This window comes from Anolis sagrei, chromosome X, assembly GCF_037176765.1.
Source record: "Anolis sagrei isolate rAnoSag1 chromosome X, rAnoSag1.mat, whole genome shotgun sequence".
NCBI lineage: Eukaryota > Metazoa > Chordata > Lepidosauria > Squamata > Dactyloidae > Anolis > Anolis sagrei.
The window spans coordinates 36,737,723-36,763,434 of record NC_090034.1 but is presented as its reverse complement, the minus strand read 5'-3'; the positions used below and the strand labels follow the sequence as shown (position 1 = coordinate 36,763,434).

The 25,712-nt window shown below is 40.9% G+C and overlaps 1 protein-coding gene across 12 annotated transcripts in view; it reads left to right on the top strand.

Annotated features, from left to right (window-relative positions):
- Nucleotides 1-25,712, top strand: part of FBRSL1 (fibrosin like 1) — an 843,044-nt gene that overhangs the window by 348,245 nt on the left and 469,087 nt on the right. For all 12 annotated transcript variants that reach the window (XM_060785676.2, XM_060785678.2, XM_060785683.2 and 9 more), the window contains exon 4: nt 9,458-9,493. In XM_060785676.2, coding sequence (XP_060641659.2) covers nt 9,458-9,493 — 36 coding nt within the window. The remainder of the gene's footprint in view (nt 1-9,457; nt 9,494-25,712) is intronic.

Genomic DNA, 25,712 nt, shown 5'->3' with positions numbered 1-25,712 from the left:
TTCCTAAGTGGTCTTACTTCTCCAAAAATCTGAATTGGGCAGTCTTGTGACATTTATGGTTGGTAGAGGGCTATTGCTATGTTACTAGGTACAAAAGCCAGCAAAGTGATCAAAATGCATAATATCTGGCGTACAGAAGAACCTGATGTGCATCAGGACACTACCTAGGGAATGCTGATACACATTGAGACACTCTTGCTGATGCCTTGTTACAAAATTTTTAAAACAGACAAACAAGGTTTCTTAGTTCTCTGCTAAGTAGCTAAGTATATGTAAAGTCATGTAATATTGACCATAATAGAAGATTCCAGCTGTGATTTACCAAGACTGCTAGATGCTTTCAATATGCACTGCTTTCAAGTTGGATGTCACACATCTTTATAGAATAATTGAAACACATAGAATCATAGAGTTGGAAGAGACCTCATGGGCTATCCAGTCCAACCCCCGCCAAGAAGCAGGAAAATTGCATTCAAAGCACACCTGACAGATGGCCATCCAGCCTCTGTTTAAAAGCTTCCAAAGAATGAGCCTCCACCACACTCCCGGGCAGAGAGTTCCACTGCTGAACGGCTCACAGAAAGTTCTTCCTCATATTCAGATGGAATCTCCTCTCTTGTAGTTTGAAGCCATTGTTCCGCGTCCTAGTCTCCAGGGCAGCAGAAAACAAGCTTGCTCCCTCCTCCCTGTGGCTTCTTCTCACATATTTATACATGACTATCATGTCTCCTCTCAGCCTTCTCTTCTTCAGGCTAAACATGCCCAGCTCTTTAAGCCACTCCTCATAGGGCTTGTTCTCCAGACCCTTGATTATTTTAGTTGCCCTCCTCTGGACACATTCCAGCTTGTCGATATCTCTCTTCAATTGTGGTGCCCAGAATTGGACACAATATTCCAGGTGTGGTCTAACCAAGGCAGAATAGAGGGGTAGCATGACTTCCCTGGATCTAGACACTAGATTCCTATTGATGCAGACCAAAATCCCATTGGCTTTATTTTGCTGCCGCATCACATTGTTGGCTCATGTTTAACTTGTCCATGAGGACTCCAAGATCTTTTTCACACGTACTGCTCTCAAGCCAGGCATTGTCCCCCATTCTGTATCTTTGCATTTCATTTTTTCTGCCTAAGTGGAGTATCTTGCATTTGTCCCTGTTGAACTTCATTTTGTTAGTTTTGGCCCATCTTTCCAATCTGTCAAGATCGTTTTGAATTCTGCTCCTGTCCCCTGGAGTATTGGCTATCCCTCCCAATTTGGTGTCGTCTGCAAACTTGATGATCCTGCCTTCTAAGTCTTCATCTAAGTCATTAATAAAGGTGTTGGACAGGACCGGGCCCAGGACGGAACCCTGCGGCACTCCGCTTGTCACTTCTTTCCAGGATGAAGAGGAAGCATTGGTGAGCACCCTCTGGGTTCGTCCGCTTAACCAATTACAGATCCACCTAACCATAGTCTTGCCTAGCCCACATTGGACTAGTTTCCTTGCCAGAAGGTCATGGGAGACCTTGTCAAAGGCCTTACTGAAATCCAGGTACGCTACATACACAGAGTTTTAAAAGGATGGCAAGGGCCATCAAGTACAACCCCCTGCCATGCAGGAACATACAATTAAAGAATTCCATAAAGATTGCCTTTCAAGCTCTGTGTAAAGACTTCCAGAACTCTCCAAGGTTGGCAATTCCACTGTTGTACATCTGTTGCAGAAAAGAAATTATTCCTAATGTTTAGGTGAGGGTTTCTTTTCTTGTAATTGTAATCCACTGGTTCATTTACTAGTCTCTGGAGTACCAGAAAACAAACTTGGTCCATATTCTACATGACATTGCTTCAGAAAATTAAATATTGATATTACCTCACCCCTCTGTCTTCTCATCTAAACATATCCAGCTCCCTAGATCATTCCTCATAAGACTTGTTTTCAAGATCTTTTATTATCTTGGTCACTTGCCTCTGGACACTGTATTCCAGGTGAGTTCTGAGCAACAGACCGACACTACTCATTTCCTAGATCTAGGCATTATATCCTTTCTAATGCAGCCCAGCCACGCCACCACAGCCACCTCTCCACAAAAGTCAACATTGACACTGAAATACAACACCGCCTGAGCTCTGTGAGTGCAGCATTCTTCCGAATGAAGCAGAGTGTTTGAGGACTGGGACATCCATAGGGAAACCAAAGGGCTTGTTTATAAAGCCATTGTCCTCCCAACCCTGCTATACGCCTAGAAAATGTGGACTGTCTATAGACGTCATATGCAACTCCTGGAATGATTCCAACAGCGCTGCTTCCGAAAAATCCTGCAAATCTCTTGGGAAGATAGGCAGACAAATGTCAGCGTGCTGGAAGAAGCAAAGACCACCAGCATTAAAGCGATGCTCCTCTGCCATCAACTCGGCTGGACTGGCCACGTTGTCCGAATGTCCGATCACTGTCTCCCAAACCAGTTACTCTACTCCGAACTCAAGAATGGAAAACGGAATGTTGGTGGACAGGAAAAGTGATTTAAAGGTGGGCTTAAATCCAACCTCAAAAACTGTGGAGTAGACACTGAGAACTGGGAAGCCCTGGCTTTTGAACACCCTAACTGGAGGTCAGCTGTGACCAGCAGTGCTGCAGAATTCAAAGAGGCACGAAACATGCTAAGAGGAAGACACATCAAGCCAACCCTGACCGGGACCGCCTTCCGTCTGGAAACCGATGTCTTCACTGCGGGAGAACATGCAGATCAAGAATAAGGCTCCATAGCCACCTATGACCTACTGCCAAGACACCACATTTGGAAGACAATCATCCTCAAGCTATGAGGGATGGCCTAAGTAAGTAGGTAAATAATGCAGGACAGGATTTCATTGACTGTTTTGGCTACCACATCATACTGTTGATTCGTCTTAGCTTGTGGAACAAAAAGGGCCCTTCTCCAGCTTCAGCGGAAGCAAGCAAGAATGGGATTAAACAGTTCAGCCTTCTCTCTGACCACAGTTAACATTTTACCATTCTCTCTATAGAGTGGCCCTACAAAGTATTGACTGTTTGTATTTTTCTTTGGTGATTTTCCCCTTCTTTCATTTTTTATACACGTATCTTCAATCTCAGCTCATCTGAAATCTCTTTGTATATACACCTTGATTTCTTTAGACATCTCCCACTTTTTTTCTTCCTTGGAATTATTTGCAACTTTTTAATATCTTAAAAATAAGCTTAAATGCTGCAAGTAGTACAAAACACAATCTTATTTTGCCTTCACCCAAAACCCCACAACCGACCATGAAACAACATGAGCCAGCTCCTGAACCACAGCAATTTCTCCTCCACTATTGAGTGAGGACCCCATAGCAATACAAGTTACTACAAGTTGCACTCACACTGAAAAAAGATTGACACTGTTTCTCATAATGTTATGATCATAGAGCTGGAGGGGGCCCCATGGGCCACCAAGTAGTCCAATGCAGGAAATGTAGCTGGACTGCTAGAGCATCCCCAGCAGGTAACTGTCCAGCCTCTTTTTGGAGGCTTTCAGAAAACGAGACCCTACAGCTGTATCTTCCTTTATTGATAGAAACAAGTCATTTAAACTAGTTACTGTTAAATTCTGCTATGTTCTCATACCGTGACACTTCATATGTGTCTCTTGTTTCTCCTTCTGCATTTTAGATCTACACTTCCTTTTTAGAACTTGTACTTAATGTTCACAAAAAGTGTCTATAAGCTTTGAAAGGAATGTTTGCTTGCTAGTCATCCAACTGCTGGAAAGGATTTAAAGAGCTGTATCCAAGGAATTCACCAATTTTACTAGCTTTACATAGTCAATAACAGATTTTTGTTGGGGGTAAAAGCATCCAGTGTTCAGTTCCAGGAAACATTAATCTTAAACAGGAAGAATAGATTTTTCTTCATTGGAAACCTTTACCTCTGGAAATTCCAGGGAAATTTCCAAAGAAAATGTGCATGTGTTACAAATTATTGTGCCATTTCTGCCTTTTGAAGGATTCCACGTGGTGCATTTAATATCTCACCAGGGAACTAGCAATAAAACTGCTGGATTTTTGTCTCCTCTACCCCCTCCCTTTTTTACTAAAACTTTCTAGCAACATAATCCTGCTATTTTCAATGAAACTTGCAACCCTGATGAACTTGAGAAATTATTTTAAAGAAATAATTAGTTGCCATTCAAAGCAAATTAGGCTGGCTCCACACATACATTAACCCCACTTCTGAACAGGTTTAAGAAACCCACTCCAAAGGGTGTTAAATCCACACACGCTGGTGGAAACACAAGCTTTGCCAGTTGGCTGTCCACATTATGTCCCCAATATTTTCAGGATGACATGCAGCCATCTAAAAAAAAATATCTTCAAGATTAAAAAGGAAGCTCACCAAGAGCCATTTGGCTTCTCCTGCCTGAAAGAACATATCAATGACACGCTAAAAGACAGGTGGAGCCAGGAGCTATTTGGCCCCCTCCTTCTTTTTGGGAGTCATTGGTATGTTCCTTTAGGCAGGAGGAGAAGCCCAATGGCTCCTGATGAGTTTCCTTTTTATTTTCAAGGGTTTTGGGGAAGGAATGGGGGCATCTCGCATCTCTGGGCTCCAGGAGCCCAAAAGGTGCAAGATGGGTATATGGACAGGCCCCCACGTACTCCCAGGACTTCCCATTGGCCTGTTCACACAGGGCCCATAGCTCATTACACCCAGGCCTTTCACAAAGACACGTGTCTTATGGGCTATAAAATTAATTTGGGATAAAGCAGGTTTTTCCTGCTTTGTCTCGAATTAATCCTCCTTTACTGAAGGCATCATTTGGTCACCTCCAGTAAAAATGTGGAGGGGCCCCCCTTGGCTTGTACTCAGGTGAAGTTCCTGGCGGGAAGGCGTGGGGCTGAAAAAAGGGCTTCTTTCAGTCCCACGCCTTCCTGCCAGGGCCCTCATCTCTCCGCACAGCAACCCAGCTCTTCTTTCGCTCCTCACCTTTCTCTTCTCCTGTCTTGCCCTACGCGTGCTTTTCCCTCCTCCCTCACCATATGCACCTTCCTTTCCTTCTTCTCCCCCCCCCCCGCATCTTTCCCTCCTTCTCCCTCACCCCACGTGTGCTTTTCACTCTTGACTCCCTTCCCCCCCATGCACCTTTCTTCCCTTCTCCCTCATCTCGCACACGCTTTTCCTCCATCTCCTTCATCCCCCGCACCCCTTTCTTTCTTTGCTTCTCCCTTGCCCTGCATGCACCTTTCCCTCTGTCTCCCTCACCTCCCATGCACCTTTCTTTCCTTCTCTCTCATCCTGTGTGTGCCCTTCCCACCCCAGTCTGCCCTACTTTTCCAGCCACCCCCTTTCCACCTCATTTTCCCACTTTTTCAACCATCCCTATCCATTCCAACCTTTTCCCATTTCCAGTCCTTCTTTCCCATGCCCTTCCCAAGCCAGTCTTTCCCACTTTTCCTTATTCATATACACACAACATTTTACTCAAAATGTATATCATAGTTAAAATAAACTATGGTGATGACTAGATTGTTGTTGTTACATTTATATTTTACTCTATGTATTATTGTTATTATTACATGTATTATGTTACTCTATTTTTTATTGGAAGGATATGTAAGCACATTTACATTGAAGAAGGTTAGAATAATGATTTAATCAGAGTCTTATCTTACATTACAGTTTTATTTTAATATTCAAAAATATTTAATCTACTGATGCCTCAGTTAATGAGATTTTATTGGCATCTATTTTTATTTTTATTTTTGAAATTTTAAGTAGCTGCTGCAGTAGCTGCTGCATTCCCCACCTTCGGCTAATACTTGAGGCAGTACGTTTTCCCAGTTTTTTGTGGTAAAATTAGGTACCTCGACTTATATTTGGGTTCACTTGTACTCGAGTATATATGGTAGTTGACATTGTAGTTACATTCTCAAAAAATGTATAACTCATTCCTTTCTTTTTAGTCAAATGAATCTATAGCACAGCTCAATTTAAAAAAATTCATGATGTCTTGGTGTTTAGGGGTTATTTGGGGCACTGATTCAAAAACAATCAGCTCTAATTTCTTAGATATACTTATCATGGCTTTCTGTGGGCAAGCAGAGGGCAACTAGTATATGGCATATGTATCTCAAAAACTAGAACTGATAGGGGAATATTGGTGTCATTTTTGGAATCAGCAGGTTAAATATATCCTGAAACCACATTTTTTGCACTATAAGGTAATGAAATACACTGCTGTTAACACGAACAGCTCATGAGCAGCAGGGGTATCCTCTTCCACTGCTTTAGAGTGAGCCTCTCTCCCCATTCTATGAACCATCACAAGCTCTTAGCAATTGAAACATCACTGCACTGTAGTGGTCTTTAATGACATAGTTTAAGCATTGGCACCATTACAACACAATGTGTTTAAAATAAATGCAAATACATACTTAAAATATCCATAATGATATTTTAAAGTGCTGTTAACAAAGCAACCCATGAATGAGGAACAGATCATCTAAAGAAGGGAAATGATGGATGCATAGTACAATGCAAACCTGGCATGGGATTCTTGACCTTGTTTCCACAGAAGGTGGAAGTTCATAGCCTTGGCTTCACAATTCGTTTTCTTTGGAAGATCAGTGTTCTGGAAAATAATCCACCTTGATCAGATATTGTAAAAGTGCAGTAGCATTTACTAAAGCCGTGTTGATTTTGCAGGTAAACCGAAGTTTAATAAACAGCAAACCAAATGCACATCACAGCAGCTAATTCATGTCCAAAGCAAAATGTGTGGCAAGATCGTTCTTGCAAATTCAGTGTTCCGGATTGAGTGGCAACTGAACATTATAAGGGTTTGTTTACATCAGCTCCCCACTATTTATTCCTTTTCTGTCCTTTTGGATTAGTAAACTCATCTTGTATTTGCGATAGCTTCCATCACTGATTTTTCCACAATGGAAAACGGTGTCCATTTCAATGTGAGTAAATATGACCGAGGCAATAAAAACATTCTGGGGGATTGCCATATCATAAAGCAAGCTTAGAATGGTGCTGATTGGAATCTTGCATTACTGGTAAATTTGCACATAGCCACATAATAAAACCGGTATTGGACGAGCAATAGACTTGAGAGTTTACTTTAATATCTTTAAACATGTCCAAGAAGCAATAAACCAGTGTGACATGGCATTTCCTCTTACTCTTTGTCCTCTTAACCATTGGTAGGTTTGCACTGCAAACTGGGCAAAGTGAAAACAAATGAATGCTGCAACACCTATGTGCATTGCAATTTCCAATTATTTCAGACTACTGATCATAAAGCAAACAAAATTAAGGGCTTGAGAGAGCATGTCTGTAGATCCCATGGCTTCATTCTCCCAGAAGCAATAACTCTATGATAGTTCAGCTTTTCAGATTATGAGGGTAGGCTGCCATAACTGAATATTCAGTACAGAAAACAAAGGATGAAGGATGATACTCCTATGCATAATCTTTCTGCAACATGTTAATTTTCTGTGGCCAAGGATTTTCCAAAGATTATCCTCAAACCAGCATAGCCTGTGGCCAACACACTATTCTCTCAGTTACACTATAAAGCAGATCAGCCAACATTATAACATTCTGGCCCCCTTCAGCAATCTGAAACTATACACAGGTTACCATCAAACTGAGAATCCAGAGGGCTGAAGAAGAGTCAGACAAGGCAGACCAGGAATCTATCTGGTCCAGCAGTCTGATTCCCACTGCACCCCCTACAGGTTTCCTGGAAGCTCACAAACAGAGTGTGATAGCAGCATCCCTCCTGTGTCATAGGCCACCGGCTCCATTTGAAAAATGGTTTCCTGTCTGTCATGAGGAACATGTACAACTATTAAATTAGTAAAGCAGAATATCCATGTCTGGATTTTCTGAGGTCTTACTGGCCAATGAAGGAAAGTATTAGAGGTTTAAAATATGTTAGTCTGGTTCAAATACTACTATAGGTTCATAGGATCACTTTTTTGCAGCTACAGTGACTGCACAGACATAACAGAAAGTGTTGCTCAAGCTCTGATATCAGTGGAAGTTTAATTGTTCAATATCTTAAATAACAGGACCAGAACAAATATTGGAGAGCCAGGTGTGTTTTGATTGGCACATTCCATTTCCTCTAGGGCAGCTTATAAACATTCGTAGAATCATAGAATAATACAGTTGGAAGAAACCACATGGGTCATCTAGTCCAGCTCCCTCCTGCCAGGCAGGAAAAGCACAAGCAAAGTGCTTCAATAAATGACCATCCAGCCTCTGTTTATAGTCCTCAAGAGAAGGAAAAAACCTCCACTCATTCCAAGTCAGTGAGTTCAACTTTTGAATAGCTTTTATGGTTAGCAAGTTCTTCCTTATGTTCAGGTGGAATCTCCTTTCCTGTCATTTGAAGCCATGGCTCCCTCTTCCATATGAGAGCCTTTAAAATATTTAATCATGGTGATCATGTCTCCCCTCAACCTTCTGTTCTGCAGCTACTGCAGCTATGATTCCTACTCCTTGTCTTGCCTCAGTTTATGCCCTCACAATATGCCCAACCCTTTGCTTTTTTGCCCACTACCATTCATGCATCTTGTGCCCTTTCCCATTCCCTCTCTTGCCTCACACCCTTGCAATACCTTTTAGTCTTGCTTCTTACACTCCGTTGCCTATATTGCACTCTTTCTTCCTTCCTGCTTGAGAGTCAGGGAAAACTTTTTTTCTTGCAGTGCAATTTTGCAGAAAAGGACCTCCATCTTGTTCTCTCATGTCTAGATATCTGTGTTAGAGATTTACTTTAAAAATGCAAGCTGGTAATCTGGGATAGATGATGGTCCAATTGGGCATCAGGTGGCATGCTTAGAATCCAAGTAAAACCCAGCCAAACTGGGAGTATGGCAATCCTGACCAAACTAGACAGGTATTTAGCTAACCGAGTCAAGGATTTATGTAGTCTAAGGCAATTGGTTATTCTGATGGTCTCTGGACATAACACATCAACCACCTTCCCATAAATCATCTTCGGGAAGCACCATAATTCATTCATAGGGCACCGTTTTCCAGTTTTCCCATCTTACAGACCGTTTAAAGGATCTCAACAACCTTTGACATCAGTGTAGCTTGGCTCTGCAAATAGATTTTAAGTAAGTAGTCATCAGTGATGGTAGGGAAGAGGGCTAACAGGGAGACTATATGGTTCCATTGTTCTTATTTCATAGCAGGAAGCATTATAGATCTATGTGGGCTAAGGTTCAGCATGCCTAGTTGCTTTACATGACAATATTTTCCACATAGCCAGGCATGTAAACATTTCTTTGTGAAATGAGCATGATTTGCAACAGCAGTTGTTGTTCTTGATAGAATTATCTCAGAAATGGCACTTGACAGCTGAATGGATAGGGAAGTTCAGGTTGTTTCCTTCTGTGTGGCCTTATCTACAACTTTTTCCATTGCTTATAATTCCATTCCATTTCTTCCTACAGAGTTCTGCTCAATCGCTTTCAGGAAAAGGTTATTCGGTAAGTCATTTTGCACCTAATTCTTTAATTTAATGTCTGTTGCTATTTCACTGTGAAAGTTTACATCTTTTTTATATGTTCACACACATTGAAGGAATACACAGCATAAAAATTATTCTTTGAGAAAAAGCACAGTCATGTCTCCAGAACCACTTCTCTGTTTAAGAATGTATTAAATAGTTTATTTTTAGAGGTTCTTGGCTTTGCTGTGTTGCCTTTCAGTTGATGCAAACCATATGGCTAGAAATCCAAAGATCATAGCTGAATATAACACACGGTTGGCTGTATAAATCCAAACCATCCTTTTATTGACCCGTTATTTGCCACATATTTTATATACTTTGTGTGTGTGTGTGTGTGTTTAATGTAAGCTGTAATTTGCTGTAATGTTTGTCCATTAAAAATTGTTCCAGCTTTTCCAACTCTTAAAAGAAAAGAGCAAAGAAAGAAACAGTCAAACATGGCAATACTTACTTTAATTGGTTTTGGTCTGAAAGTGCTTTGTGGAGGCATTTTTGGAAGTAAATGAGGTTCTAAACTGCAGGCTGGACTACTATTTCTGTAACAGACTTGCTTCAAAAATATTGAACGGTAATTTAGTGCTACAGATTGGGTCTTGGATTCTCATACTTCTGTCTCGTCATCCAGCATGGTCTGATGTTGGCTTGTTTCAACAAGTAATTGCTTCCTAACCACAATTCTCTCCAGCTTGAATGAAGTAAACTCTGATTCGATTAAATCAGGAAGGGGGTGCCTCCATTCTCCTTATCCGTGCCATACAAAGGAGAGGAAGTGCTACGACTATTCTATAGCATTAAAAAGTCACGTGCTTTCCATTTTATGAGTCACTGCCAGTCACTTAGGTTCCTGGTACTTTTTCAAAAAAAGAAAGAAAGAACCAACAGTAGCCAGTGGGCAATAAATATGGTGGCAGTCCTGAGCTCATTGAAGGAAATGTTACTGGTCCCCTTCATCAGATGGCTTTTAAAGTGTTGTCACTTGGAGAAGAGAGAAACCCAGTGGGTAATTAGCAGTTCAGAGATCAAAACGTAGAGAAATCAATCTGTAGCTGTAAAAAAACAAGACAAATCCAAGTTTCCAGAAAAAAAGAGGCAAAGTGTTCTGGCTGACTGAGGTGTCTTTCAAATGAAGTGAGTGACGGATGCTGCTCCCAGCATCTAGCGTTTGCTGCTTGTCTTATCTCGAGCGACTGAGCGGCAGATCTGCCCAGCTCCTCCCCAAACACTTTCACACCGCTGATAGCTCAGAGGGAGGCATGACAGGAAGCCCTGTTGTAAACCATCCTAGGATCAATTTTGACAAAGTGTCAGGATCTTATGCCTTGGACCTGCCATGGGGAAAACTGTGTTGCCTTTTCACTGCTAAACTTTGACAATATACACCTTATGGTTTAGATGTACAAGCAGTCCCCGGGTTACAAACAAAATGTACAGACAGGTACATTTTAAGTGTAATTCCTGCCTATATACACACACACACACATATACACACACATATATATACTAGCTGTACCCGCCACGTGTTGCTGTGGCCAACCTTCCCTCCCTCTTTCTCTCCTTCCCTCCTTCTTTCCTTCCTTTTTTCTTTTTCTTTCCCTATTTCTCTTCTTTCTTCCATCTCTACCTGTTTCTTACCTCCCTTTCTTTGCTCTTTGGTTACATTCTTCCTTCCTTCGCTATCTTTAGTTCCTTCTCTCCTTCCTTCCCTCTCTTTTTCCTTTCACTTTTTTATTTCCTTCTCTCCTTCCTTGCTTTTCTATCTTTGTTTCCTTCCTTCCTTTTCCCCCTCCCTCCTTCTCTCCTTCCTTCTTTCCCCCTTTCCCTCCTTCCTTCCTTCTTTCCCTCCTTCTCTCGTTACTTCTTGACTGTCCCATTTAATATTGTATTTATATCTTACATAGAAAGAAGGAAGGGAAGAAGGAAGGAAGGAAGGAAGGAAGGAAGGAAGGAGAAACAGGAAGGAAGGAAAAAGGGAGGGAGGGAAAGAAGGGAAGGAAAAAAAGAAGGAGGGACTGGAAGAAAGGAAGGAAGGGAAGGAAGGAAGAAGGTAGGAGGGAAAGGGAGGAGGGGGATGAAGAAAGGAGGGAGGGAAGGAAATGAAGAGGAAGGAAATTAAGAAAGGGAAAGAAGGAGGAAAGGGAGGGAGGAAAAGAAGGAAAGGAAGGAAAGGAAGAAGGAAGGAGGAACAGGAAAGAAGGGAAGGAGGGAAAGAAGGGAAGGGAGGAGAAGGAAGGAAGGAAAGGAAAAAAAGGAAGGAAGGAAAGGGAGGAAAGAAGGGAAGGGAGTGAGGGAGAAAAGGAAGATCCTTCACTCAAGTACCCTCAAACTTCCTCGCCTCCTCCTCCTCCCCTTCTTCCTTACCTGGGGGTTCTGCCGCTGCCATTCATCCGCCCCTTCCTCTTCCAACAGGGAAAGGAGGAGGAGGAGGCTGCCCTCCTGACATAGCAGGGAAAGAGAAGGGGCTCCATGCGGCAAGCCTCCACCTCCACTCCCATGGTGGCCACTCTCGCTTGTGTGTGTGTGTGTGTGTGTGTCTGGCCATGCACGCGCACCTGGCTCCTCATCAGAGGCGGCCCTAGGTAATTTTCAATGGTAAGCAAACAGAATCTCCCCCCCCCCCCCACTAATCACTGATATATATTTTCTGTTCGTCATGGAAGTTCTGTGTGCCCTATTTGGTTCAATTCCATCATTGGTGGAGTTCAGAATGCTCTTTGATTTTAGGTGAACTATACATCCCAGTAACTACAACTCGCATATGTCAAGGTCTATTTTCCCCCAAGAGTGCCCCTGGGCAAAATCAACTATACTGCAAATGGTTGAGCCGCCCCTGTTTGCTGACTACTAGATGGCAGGACTACATCTCTTAATAAAGGATCATCCACATCTTCAGTGTCGCTCCCAGTTATGTCACAACCAATAATTGAAGGGGCTAATGGTGTTGCTGTAGTAACTGTCAGATGGTCTTGACTTGTTGATGGTCCAGGTAGAGGCTCAGATATTGGTATCTTGTCGTCATAGTAATGATCTGATTCAGTCAATTTAGTTGTCTCCATGTTTCTTGTAGCACATGATGGTGAAGTCGTTAAAAGCCTTTGCAATGTTTTAGCTTGAGTCTCATCTTCTTTGGAATGCTGCAACTTTTACGATGAAATGCTCCTGATGGCTTTTTTTGCTGGACATTTTCTGTTACCCAAGTACTAACTAAGGCTGACTCTGCTTAGCTTCCAAAATCAGAAGGGAGTTGGTACTTTTAGGTCCTAAAATGTATATATCACCCTCAGTTACCAAGAGTAAAATAAATACAAATTACAACTTTAGAAAACAAGAGACAATACAAAGAAACACTAATTGGAAACATTCATTTAAAAAAGACTGAGGGTTTTCTTCCTAAGACATTGTGTAGCATATGATATTAGTCAACCCTGACTTCCAAAAAACAAACAATCCCCCTTTCAAATAACCCAGGAATTGCCATTTTTTTCTGTTTTTGAAAAACTGGGAATAAGAAGAGGAGAGGGCAAGCGTTAGGACCCCTCTGACCTCAGCCAGGGAAGAGGGAGACAAGCAGACACACTTTAATCACTTTAACAACCTCACTAAACTACAAACCCCAGAATTCTGCAGGAGGCAGCAACCCTCCCCTGTGGGGAGTGGGTGGTGGTGGTATGAAACAGAAGCTGAATGGTCATTTAGATCCTGGGAAGTCATGCTACCCCTTCTATTATATTCTTACTTGGTCAGACCACACCTGGAATCAAACTGTGTTCAATTCTGGGCACTGCAATTGAAGGGAGATGTTGACAAGCTGCAAGGTGTCCAGAGGAGGGAGACTAAAATGATTAAGGGTTTGGAGAACAAGCCCTATGAGGAGCCGTTTAAAGAGCTGGTTATGTTTAGCCTGCAGAAGAGAAGGCTGAGGGGAGACATGATGAGGGCTGTGTATAAATATGTGAGGGGGAGCCACAGGGAGGAGGGAGCAAGCTTGTTTTCTGCTGTCCTGGAGACTAAGATGTGGAACAATGGCTTCAAACTACATGAAACCACCTGAATATGAGGAAGAATTTCCTAACTGTGAGAGCTGTTCAGCAGTGGAACTCTCTGCCCTGGAGTGTGGTGGAGGCTCCTTCTTTAGAAACTTTTAAGCAGAGGCTGGATGGCCATCTATCAGGAGTGCTTTGAATGGGATTTCCTCCTTCTTGGAAGGGGCTTGGACTGAATGGCCCATGAGGTCTCTTCCAACTCTATGATTCTATAATTTGTCTGGAGTATTTGGATTGGGTATTCCTTAAAACAGGAATAGGGTTGAACTAGCTGGCTCTTGGAATCCCTTCTAACTGGATCCATGAAAAGAAGTGGATTTAAACATGCTCCCTGCTTCTGATGCCTCAAGAGGTTTAGTGCACATTGTTACGATCCCACTGAAAGGAGTGGATTTAAATACACTCCTTCCTTCTGATGCCTCAAGAGGTTTAGTGCACATTTTTAAGATCCCATTGAAAGGAGTGGATTTAAATACACCCCTTCCTTCTGATGCCTCAAGAGGTTTAGTGCACATTTTTAAGATCCCATTGAAAGGAGTGGATTTAAATACACCCCTTCCTTCTGATGCCTCAAGAGGTTTAGTGCACATTTTTAAGATCCCATTGAAAGGAGTGGATTTAAATACACCCCTTCCTTCTGATGCCTCAAGAGGTTTAGTGCACATTTTTAAGATCCCATTGAAAGGAGTGGATTTAAATACACTCCTTCCTTCTGATGCCTCAAGAGGTTTAGTGCACATTTTTAAGATCCCATTGAAAGGAGTGGATTTAAATACACCCCTTCCTTCTGATGCCTCAAGAGGTTTAGTGCACATTTTTAAGATCCCATTGAAAGGAGTGGATTTAAATACACCCCTTCCTTCTGATGCCTCAAGAGGTTTAGTGCACATTTTTAAGATCCCATTGAAAGGAGTGGATTTAAATACACCCCTTCCTTCTGATGCCTCAAGAGGTTTAGTGCACATTTTTAAGATCCCATTGAAAGGAGTGGATTTAAATACACTCCTTCCTTCTGATGCCTCAAGAGGTTTAGTGCACATTGTTACGATCCCATTGAAAGGAGTGGATTTAAATACACTCCTTCCTTCTGATGCCTCAAGAGGTTTAGTGCACATTGTTAAGATCCCATTGAAAGGAGTGGATTTAAATACACTCCTTCCTTCTGATGCCTCAAGAGGTTTAGTGCACATTTTTAAGATCCCATTGAAAGGAGTGGATTTAAATACACCCCTTCCTTCTGATGCCTCAAGAGGTTTAGTGCACATTGTTACGATCCCATTGAAAGGAGTGGATTTAAATACACTCCTTCCTTCTGATGCCTCAAGAGGTTTAGTGCACATTGTTAAGATCCCATTGAAAGGAGTGGATTTGAATACACTCCTTCCTTCTGATGCCTCAAGAGGTTTAGTGCACATTGTTAAGATCCCATTGAAAGGAGTGGATTTAAATACACTCCTTCCTTCTGATGCCTCAAGAGGTTTAGTGCACATTTTTAAGATCCCATTGAAAGGAGTGGATTTAAATACACCCCTTCCTTCTGATGCCTCAAGAGGTTTAGTGCACATTGTTACGATCCCACTGAAAGGAGTGGATTTAAATACACTCCTTCCTTCTGATGCCTCAAGAGGTTTAGTGCACATTTTTAAGATCCCATTGAAAGGAGTGGATTTAAATACACCCCTTCCTTCTGATGCCTCAAGAGGTTTAGTGCACATTTTTAAGATCCCATTGAAAGGAGTGGATTTAAATACACCCCTTCCTTCTGATGCCTCAAGAGGTTTAGTGCACATTTTTAAGATCCCATTGAAAGGAGTGGATTTAAATACACCCCTTCCTTCTGATGCCTCAAGAGGTTTAGTGCACATTGTTAAGATCCCATTGAAAGGAGTGGATTTAAATACACTCCTTCCTTCTGATGCCTCAAGAGGTTTAGTGCACATTGTTAAGATCCCATTGAAAGGAGTGGATTTGAATACACTCCTTCCTTCTGATGCCTCAAGAGGTTTAGTGCACATTGTTAAGATCCCATTGAAAGGAGTGGATTTAAATACACCCCTTCCTTCTGATGCCTCAAGAGGTTTAGTGCACATTGTTAAGATCCCATTGAAAGGAGTGGATTTAAATACACCCCTTCCTTCTGATGCCTCAAGAGGTTTAGTGCACATTGTTACGATCCCATTGAAAGGAGTGGATTTAAATACACTCCTTCCTTCTGATGCCTCAAGAGGTTTAGTGCACATTTTTAAGATCCCATTGAAAGGAGTGGATTTAAATACACCCCTTCCTTCTGATGCCTCAAGAGGTTTAGTGCACATTGTTAAGATCCCATTGAAAGGAGTGGATTTAAATACACCCCTTCCTTCTGATGCCTCAAGAGGTTTAGTGCACATTTTTAAGATCCCATTGAAAGGAGTGGATTTAAATACACTCCTTCCTTCTGATGCCTCAAGAGGTTTAGTGCACATTGTTAAGATCCCATTGAAAGGAGTGGATTTGAATACACTCCTTCCTTCTGATGCCTCAAGAGGTTTAGTGCACATTGTTAAGATCCCATTGAAAGGAGTGGATTTAAATACACCCCTTCCTTCTGATGCCTCAAGAGGTTTAGTGCACATTGTTAAGATCCCATTGAAAGGAGTGGATTTAAATACACTCCTTCCTTCTGATGCCTCAAGAGGTTTAGTGCACATTGTTAAGATCCCATTGAAAGGAGTGGATTTAAATACACTCCTTCCTTCTGATGCCTCAAGAGGTTTAGTGCACATTGTTAAGATCCCATTGAAAGGAGTGGATTTAAATACACTCCTTCCTTCTGATGCCTCAAGAGGTTTAGTTCACATTGTTAAGATCCCATTGAAAGAACTGGATTTAAATACACTCCTTCCTTCTGATGCCTCAAGAGGTTTAGTGCACATTGTTAAGATCCCATTGAAAGGAGTGGATTTAAATACACTCCTTCCTTCTGATGCCTCAAGAGGTTTAGTTCACATTGTTAAGATCCCATTGAAAGAACTGGATTTAAATACACTCCTTCCTTCTGATGCCTCAAGAGGTTTAGTGCACAACTTAAGATCCCATTGAAAGAACTGGATTTAAACACACTCCCAGCTTCTGGTGTGAAGTTTAATGCACAACAGCCTGAGGCTGTTGGGGACTAGCATTTTAATAGACATTAAATTTGCCAACCTGCTCTTCTTCCTCCTGGATTGACTCTGTCTTTAAACTGGCAAACTTATTCTCTCACTGTGCTGCAGAGCCCGCGCCCATGTGCAGCACGTGCAGCTTTGTGCTCTCTCACTGAGAGCCACAAGCACATGCGCAGGCGCAGTATTTCCCAGGCAACTTCGGCTGCTGTGCCGGCGCCTCTGGGTCCAAGTGCCCTACGCATTTGCGTAATCCGCTTTCCGGGTTGGGCCGCCTCTGCTCCTCATGCTTTAACAGCCGGCTGTCAAGGAAGAGGGGCCGTGGCCATGGGTCTCTTTATGTGCATGCAGTTTCTCCTTTGTGGACATGCAGTTTAGTAGTCCTTTCTGCTTTTTGTTTTCATTGTTTTTTTTGAGTGAAGGACATACATTGGGTTGTTAGGTGTCTTGTGTCCAAATTTGGTGTCAGTTCATCCAGTGGTTTTTGAGTTATGTTAATCCCACAAACGAACATTACATTTTTATTTATATAGTCGTCCCCTGCCACACGTTGCTGTGGTCCAAATGGGGGTTCTGTGTGGGAGGTTTGGCCCAATTCTATCATTGGTGGGGTTCAGGATGCTCTGTGATTGTAGGTGAACTATAAATCCCAGCAACTACTACTCCCAAATGTCAAGATTCTATTTACCCCAAACTCCACCAGTGTTCACATTTGGGCATATTGAGTATTCGTGTAGAGTTTGGTCCAGATCCATCATTGTTTGAGTCCACAGTGATCTCTGGATGTAGGTGAACTACAACTCCCAAACCAAAGGACACTGCCCACCAAACCCAGTATTTTCTGTTGGTCATGGGAGAACTGTGAGCCAAGTTTGGTTCAGTTCCATCATTGGTGGGGTTCAGAATGCTTTGATTGTAAGTGAACTATAAATCCCAGCAACTACAACTCCCAAATGACAAAATCATATTTTTTTTTTTAGTGAAGGACTTACATTGGGTTGTTAGGTGTCTTGTGTCCAAATTTGGTGTCAATTCGTCTAGTGGTTTTTGAGTTCTGTTAATCCCACAAACGAACACTACATTTATTTATTTATTTATTCATCTATCTATCTATCTATCTATCTATCTATCTATCTATCTATCTATAGAGGCAATCCCCAAGTTATGAACAAGATTGGTTCTGTAGGTTTGTTCTTGAGGTAAATTTGTATGTAAGTCAGAACAGGTACCTTTTTTAAGTGTAACTCCGTGTATGTGTGAGTGAGTGTGTGAGTATGTGTATGTGCACGTGTGCATGCTTTGGATAGCATAGGAAAGAGTTAACACCCCTGTTATGTTTGTTTTGCTGTCTGTGTCTATGTTCAGAAGATTTTACCTCACTTTCTGTTCCTGTGACAGTTGGATTTTGAAAATTTTGGATTGTCGTGGAAACAAGGATTGGCGAGGAAGCTTCAGAGGAGACACCTTTCCCCCATAATAACTCTTACAGGAATGGATTTCCCTTCCAAGGGGCAGATTTCCTCTCTCCGTTGTCTCGCCCCCATTTGTGACCAGGAGTTATATGTAAATCAGACATTTGTAACTCAGGGATAGCCTGTACTTACAATTAATTGTTAGATGTATTGTAGCTGATAGAGTACACAGCTGCATATTATAGTTAGTGAGAAACTGGCACTGCTTATCACTATTACTAGACTCCTGGGGGGAAAGGGAGTACGAAAGCCCTGAGATCCAAGGTCGTTCTCATGTGAAGCTGGAACTCAGATGGATGATGTCATGTTTAGCTTGAGTGACCAATTATAGAAAGACCATGAAAGGATTAACGGAGGGGGTCCTGTGGGCCAATGATTTTGTAATGTGTAAAAGGTTTGAAAGCTAAGCCTCTATAGAGTGTACGCTTACAGAAATCTTCAGGTTGGACAACAATATCATGTAGTACTCTTACTGTATTTTCAATAAAGATCTGTTGTTTTCAAGTTGGACTTTTGTTTGAAGACAGATTAGGTCTACAGTTGACACAAAGGTCAGTGTAAAAATTTGTCAACTAAATATCAAGATTTTCCAGTTTTGCTTTGCCAAAACTCTAAAGCTACACAATAAAGTTCAGTTTATAAAGGTTTTTCATAGTAATTATATGTAAAAAAAATACATCTCAACTTTTCAGTCAGATGAGTGCAAAATGTTTTTTTGCGGGGCTGGGGTTGTTTTTGGAGATTTTTAAATAAAAGAGCAATTGATCTCTAGTTGGTTTGGTTTTGGATAGGTTTTTTTTTTTCCACTGATAAATAGCTGTGCAAGAACATGATAGCATTCTCTGATTTTACCTGTAAAGTAAGTGACAAAACTAAATTCTCTTCCATCTATATTGTTTAAATGTCTTTTGGGCATCTGTTTAATGGAGGTGAAGAAAGAATAATGGAGGCAGAAATCATAATTGCACTGTAAAGCTATTTGGATTTTCATGTTTCTCTGCTAAGTTGTTTCTTCAAAATAGAATGAAAACCAAGGAGCATTTAGCATAGCAATCCAAAGCTTGATGCCACATGGCATCAAACAAGGATTCTTTGTTTGCCTTCACAGAAATTTTAAATGAAGTTCCTTGCTTAATTTAATTTTAATTAATTGTTTTTAGCATTTCTAATTGGCAGTAGTTCCTTTCTTGCATTCTTGCAAATTGAAGAAGATTTTTATTTTCTGATTTGAAGCACATATTGCAGATGACTAAAGTTTAGAAAGTTGTTCATAATATTTTGGTACATTGACTGATCATAATTTAACTGCTTGCAACATCATCTGTTGGGTGTTATTTCAAAAAATTTAGAGGCTTTCTGGGTTTCTTAAATTGAGTTGATTTATGTTTCATGGAAATTTTGTAATAATAATGTTTCCACTTGGTCATGTAATGGTCATAGATCTCCTGATCACAGAGCATCCCCAATCTTTAAATTTCCTGCTTCCCAGCAGTATCCTTAACTTCAGTCCAGAATTCTTCTGGTTCCCAGTCAATTAGATTTATTGGGGTAAATCTGTTTCTACATTCTCTTTCAGTTCTGCGGGAATGTTCTTCAGGTTCAAATTTAGCACAATGGTTGGTTTAGTGTTGTTATTTAGCTTTATTATATTTTTAATGTTAGTAGTTCATTACTTCTGCCACTGTCTGTTTCTGGGCTTGTTGTTTCAGAGAGAATTGAACTTCTCCATCTTCTGCTTCCAATTATGCAGTCTGTTTGATTTCTATAATGCCATCAGGTGATGTTCATGTATTGAAGCATATGTTTGCAATGAACGAACTATTAGTATTGCAATATTAAATCAGGCTATATCTTGCTTTATTTCCTGATCCTAGATCAATTTTTCTTTTAACTTTTTCTGCTCTGTTTTCTGCATTCACATTCCAATCATCTATCACCAGCATAACATCTTTTGATTTTAATTTTTTTTCTTATTCCATCCTTGTAGTTGGGACATAAACTTGGATTATGGTTTATTGATAGATTTTCCCTGAAGTCTTATTGATACGATTCAGTCAGATTTTGCATCATATCCTTTCACGGCTTTTGCTACATCTCTCCTCACTATTAATCCCACACCATTTCTTTTTAGATTTTCATTTCCTGAGTAAACACTGTGTGTAGATGCAGGACGTCCCATTCGTATCCACTTTAGCTCATTCACCCAACGTATTGCAGTGTGTATAAAATGTACATCTTGTTTTACTATGCTCAAACCCACGAAATCAACATAAGCCCCATTTGTTCAGTGTTTCTGGTCTAATTGGAACTGACAACTGAATTAAGTTCATAATCAGTGAAATTTCCAAATAATGAAAAAGCTATTGATACAAAATAGAGAAAATATATTTTAAAAGCAGAATAAGTAAAAAAAATCATTTCAGTACCACCTATCACGATGTTTGATATCAAAACAAAGAATCCATCCATGCTTGTCTGGAAGAGAGAGAGAGAAAAAAACTTTGCACCCAGGTTGCTTTAATTACATATGGCTTACAAATTTGTGATGACTTTATATGTGAGAGGAAATGAGACAGGGTTTCCTTTTATTGATGGCTTAAGTTTCCTCAAGTTATACAAGTTAGCTCATCCTTTTTGGTGCTGTAAGATCAAAGCTTAATCCTTGCATGGGCAAAAAATACAGACTATAAGTATCAATTCATCATCACTTGCTTGGAAGTAAATTTGTTGTTTAAATAAATTAGCCACACAATATTGATTAGGCATCTAAGAATGTTCAGACAATGAAGTTTCCATTAAAAGCAGTTTGGTTGTTTAGAGGGTTTTAATTTTGTTTAGCCTGGAAATGTTTGTGCAGTATATTGGCAAGATGTGTTAAGACAGCTCTATACTAAATATGATTTTAAATGCTTAGTTATGTTTTACATTGATTGTTTATAATGTCTTATATTTGTGTGTTCGATTGCTGTTTTATTGTATTTTAACATGTTGGAAGCTTTTTTGGGTCTCTTTGTGGGAGAAAAGCGGCATATAAATAAAGATTTATTATTATTATTATTATTATTATTATTATTAAAGTGTTGCTGTAGACCTAGCAACATGTTCTTTTTGCAAGACTTATGAAAACAGAACAAAACATCAATTGCTGTGTTGCAGTAGATTTGTGGTTCCACTGCATAGGGAGATAATCATGTGGACACAAGAAAGCTTTTATCTCTTAAGCAGTTTAGCAACCAGTTTGTGCCTCCTTTCCTATGGACAAATGGAATGCCAATCCATTCATAGTTGTTAAGAAATTATTCCCTGTGTGTTTATGTAAGCACATAAGTGAGACAACATTGTTAACAGGCTGTCTGTCATTAGTTTCGTACATCAAGTAGACCTTAGAGTCCCCAACCTTTCCTGTAACAAAAAATCCCACAAGTCTTCTAAGTACTCAGATAACAGCAACCTTAGAAAGGTAACTTCATTGTCACATACACAAAGAGCTAAAATTTAGGATTCAACACATGAATTGATTAATTATGTGACCAATTACTTCATTACACATTAAACATTCAGATCTTTAAATGGATTCTAAATGGAGTTTCCATAATTAGATAACAGCTGTACATAAATGTTTACACCACAGATTTAGATCTGGTCTACCACATTATCTATGTAAATGGAACAAAGGAGTGCAGAAAAGATGAAATAATAAATACATAAACAACATTGGCATCTGGAGCATCTCGAGTGTCTTTCCTGTATAAGGAGAAAATAATTCTAACCAGTTTGAGCAGCCTCAATTAGGACTTGAATGAAAGCAATGGCCATTCTTGGAACTTTGTTCATCATCCCTCCTGTTTGGGTGAGAGCCAGTAGGGTACAGTGGTTTGAGAATTGGGTAAGTCACACATATTGGCAAACGTTTTCTAAATAAATATTATTATTAATAATAATATAATAACTTTATTTTTTTACCCTGCCTCCATCTACACATCTACAAATAACACATTAAAATTAATAAAAACAGCAACAAGCAAAATAAAACAACAACGGTGATGCAGATATTTGATTTGGATCAGGACCTTGTTAACAGCTTGTTTATTTTAACTTATGTTGTACTGTATGTGTTTCTGATACGGCCAATGGGCTAATCATTAAAATGTACTTATAATTAAAAAAATTCAAAACAACAACAACAATGGCATAACACAATATAAAAACAACCATCAAACAGACAACCAGTAGCCTCAACGATATCAAAAATATGGACAAGCTAACATTCTACCTGAAAAGAAGCTCCGGTTCACCAATAAAATTTACAAACTGGAAAGCAGTGGAAGAATACGAAAAATCATACCTAAAAGATGGAACTACTCAAGTTCCATAAGGACTAAGAAACACAGATAAACTTTTGAGAAAACAGGGTGAAAAAAGAGAGAAAGGGTCAGAGGACCCCCAGACCCACAAGGGTCGACTGGGGGCCCTTCCCAAAAACAAGCAACAAAAGATTCTCCGACAGGACACAAAATAGGAAGTCTTTTTTAAGCTTATGTATTGTTATTGTCTCTATGATGTATGGTAGAGAGAACAGAATGACATGTAGTACCCTAACCAACCCTACCTCCCCCTGTCCCTCTCCTACCCCCCCCCCTCCCCTGGTATCCCACCCTCAACCAGCTATCCTTATCCCCCAATCCCCCCGTATGAGTGTTTTTATGTGTTGACTGGAATCTTGTGGTATTAGTTGTTTTTATCATATGAAAACCTCAATAAAGATTATTTTTAAAAAAAAACAGACAACCAGTAGCCTGAACTAGCAACACAGTTCTGGACTCGAGCGGGAGGGGTGTGTGTGATACAATCAGTTGTGAGGAAGGGCTGATAGATAAAGTGCAAGTGCCAGATGACAAAATTGGGGATAAAGGGTGGAACACTATATCTCTACGTAGGGGGCAATAGTAAAGTACAGGGATTGGAATTTGGGTCATAACTGGGAGCCAAAAATTTTCTGGAGAAAACATGTTATAAGCTAGAGGCAACCTAAGTGTACATAACAACCTCCTATCCAGAAGTACAGGAGGTCCCCAAGTTTCAAACAAGACAATATATTTATATATAAGCTTTGGATAGCAGAGGGAAGGGTTAACACTCTTGTGTAGTTTGTTTTGCTGTCTGTGCCTCTGTTCAGAAGATTTCACTTTACTTTCCGTCCCTGTGATAATTGGATTTTGAAAAATTTGGCTTGTAATAGTAACAAGGAAACTAGTCCAATGTGGGCTAGGCAAAACTACGGTGAGGTTGATCTGTAATTGGTTAAATGGACGAACCCAGAGGGTGCTCACCAATGCTTCCTCTTCATCCTGGAAAGAAGTGACGAGCGGAGTGCCGCAGGGTTCCGTCCTGGGCCCGGTCCTGTTCAACATCTTTATTAATGACTTACATGAAGGGTTAGAAGGCAGGATCATCAAGTTTGCAGACGACACCAAATTGGGAGGGATAGCCAATAGTCCAGAGGACAGAAGCAGGATTCAAAACGATCTTGACAGATTAGAGAGATGGGCCAGAACTAACAAAATGAAGTTCAACAGTGACAAATGCAAGATACTCCACTTTGGCAGGAAAAATGAAATGCAAAGATACAGAATGGGGGATGCCTGGCTTGAGAGCAGTACGTGTGAAAAAGATCTTGGAGTCCTTGTGGACAACAAGTTAAACATGAGCCAACAATGTGATGTGGCGGCAAAAAAAGCCAATGGGATTTTGGCCTGCATCAATAGGAGCATAGTGTCTAGGTCCAGAGAAGTAATGCTACCCCTCTATTCTGCTTTGGTTAGACCACATCTGGAATATTGTGTCCAATTCTGGGCACCACAATTCAAGAGAGATATTGACAAGCTGGAATGTGTCCAGAGCGACTAAAATGATAAAGGATCTGGAGAACAAGCCCTATGGGTAGCAGCTTAAGGAGCTGGGCATGTTTATCCTGAAGAAGAGAAGGCTGAGAGGGGACATGATAGCCATGTATAAATATGTGAGAGGAAGCCACAGGGAGGAGGGAGCAAGCTTGTTTTCTGCTTCCCTGGAGACTAGGATGCGGAACAATGGCTTCAAACTACAAGAGAGGAGATTCTATCTGAACATGAGGAAGAACTTCCTGACAGTGAGAGCCGTTCAGCAGTGGAACTCTCTGCCCTGGAGTGTGGTGGAGGCTCCTTCTTTGGAAGCTTTTAAACAGAGGCTGGATGGCCATCTGTCAGGGGTGATTTGAATGCAATATTCCTGCTTCTTGGCAGGGGGTTGGACTGGATGGCCCATGAGGTCTCTTCCAACTCTTTGATTCTATGATTCTATGATTCTAAGGAATGGTGTAAAAGCTTCAGTTGAGACACCTTTTTCCCATCATAACTCTTTCAGGAGTAATTTTCCCTTCCTAGGGCTACCCTCACTTCCTGTTGTCTCATCCCCATTCTTAAATATGAGTTGTTTGCAAGTCAGGTGTTTGTAACTTGGAGACTGCTTGTACATGCCTTCAGTTGACCCTTGCTCTGTATATGTGGAGAACTTAAAAGAATTACACTTTGGGACAGCTCCCAAAATCCCCCAGACATCATGGCTACTAAGATTTGGAGTGCTAAAAACTATTAAGTTAAGGTTTGACCTAATGACTACCAGAACTTTTTGAACTCATAAAACATCACAAGTGGATAGGAACCAAAAGGCTTTCAGGGCAAGAGCAAATCTATATGGTTGCAAAGTATTTTCTAGCACTATTTTTGCAACTCCAGGTGGTCTTGGATGACACACACTTCCTTGAGCCATTTCAAACTGGCTTCAAAGCAGGATATGGAGTTGCCTTAGTGGATGATCTCCATTTTAACACAGACAGGGGGAGTGTGTCCCTGCTGGTGTTTCTAGACCTCTCAGTGGCCTTTGATGCCATCAACCATCTTTCTAGAACGCTGGGGAATCTGGGAATCGGAGGCAATGTGCTGCAGTGGTTCTGGTTGTACCTCTCAGGCAGGTTCCAGGTGGTGCTACCTGGGGATAGCTGCTCCTCAAAAAAGTAGCTGTTATGTGGTGTCCCACAAGGTGCCATTCTATCCCCAGTGCTCTTTAATACTTACATGAAGCCGCTGGGAGAGATCATCCATAGGCATGGGGCAAGGTTTTATCAGTATGCTGATGACACCCAAATATATTTCTCCATGCCTTCCAAAACAGCTACAGCTAAGGATAACGTGTCTCCTCTGAATGAATGCCCGGAGGAGGTAATGGGCTGGATGGATCACATTCTTGGCTCATGTTCAACTTGTTGTTCAACTCCCAAGATCTCTTTCACATGTTCAGTTGTTGAGCCAGGCATCACCCATCCTGTATCTTTGCATTGCATCTTTTTCTGCCTAAGTGGAGTATCCTACATTTCTCCTTGCTGAAAATTCATTTTGTTAGTTTTGGCCCAGCTGTATAATCTGTGAAGGTCGTTTTGAATTCTGATCCTGTCTCCTGAAGTATTAACTATTTGGTGTTATCTGCAAACTTGATCCTCATTCCCT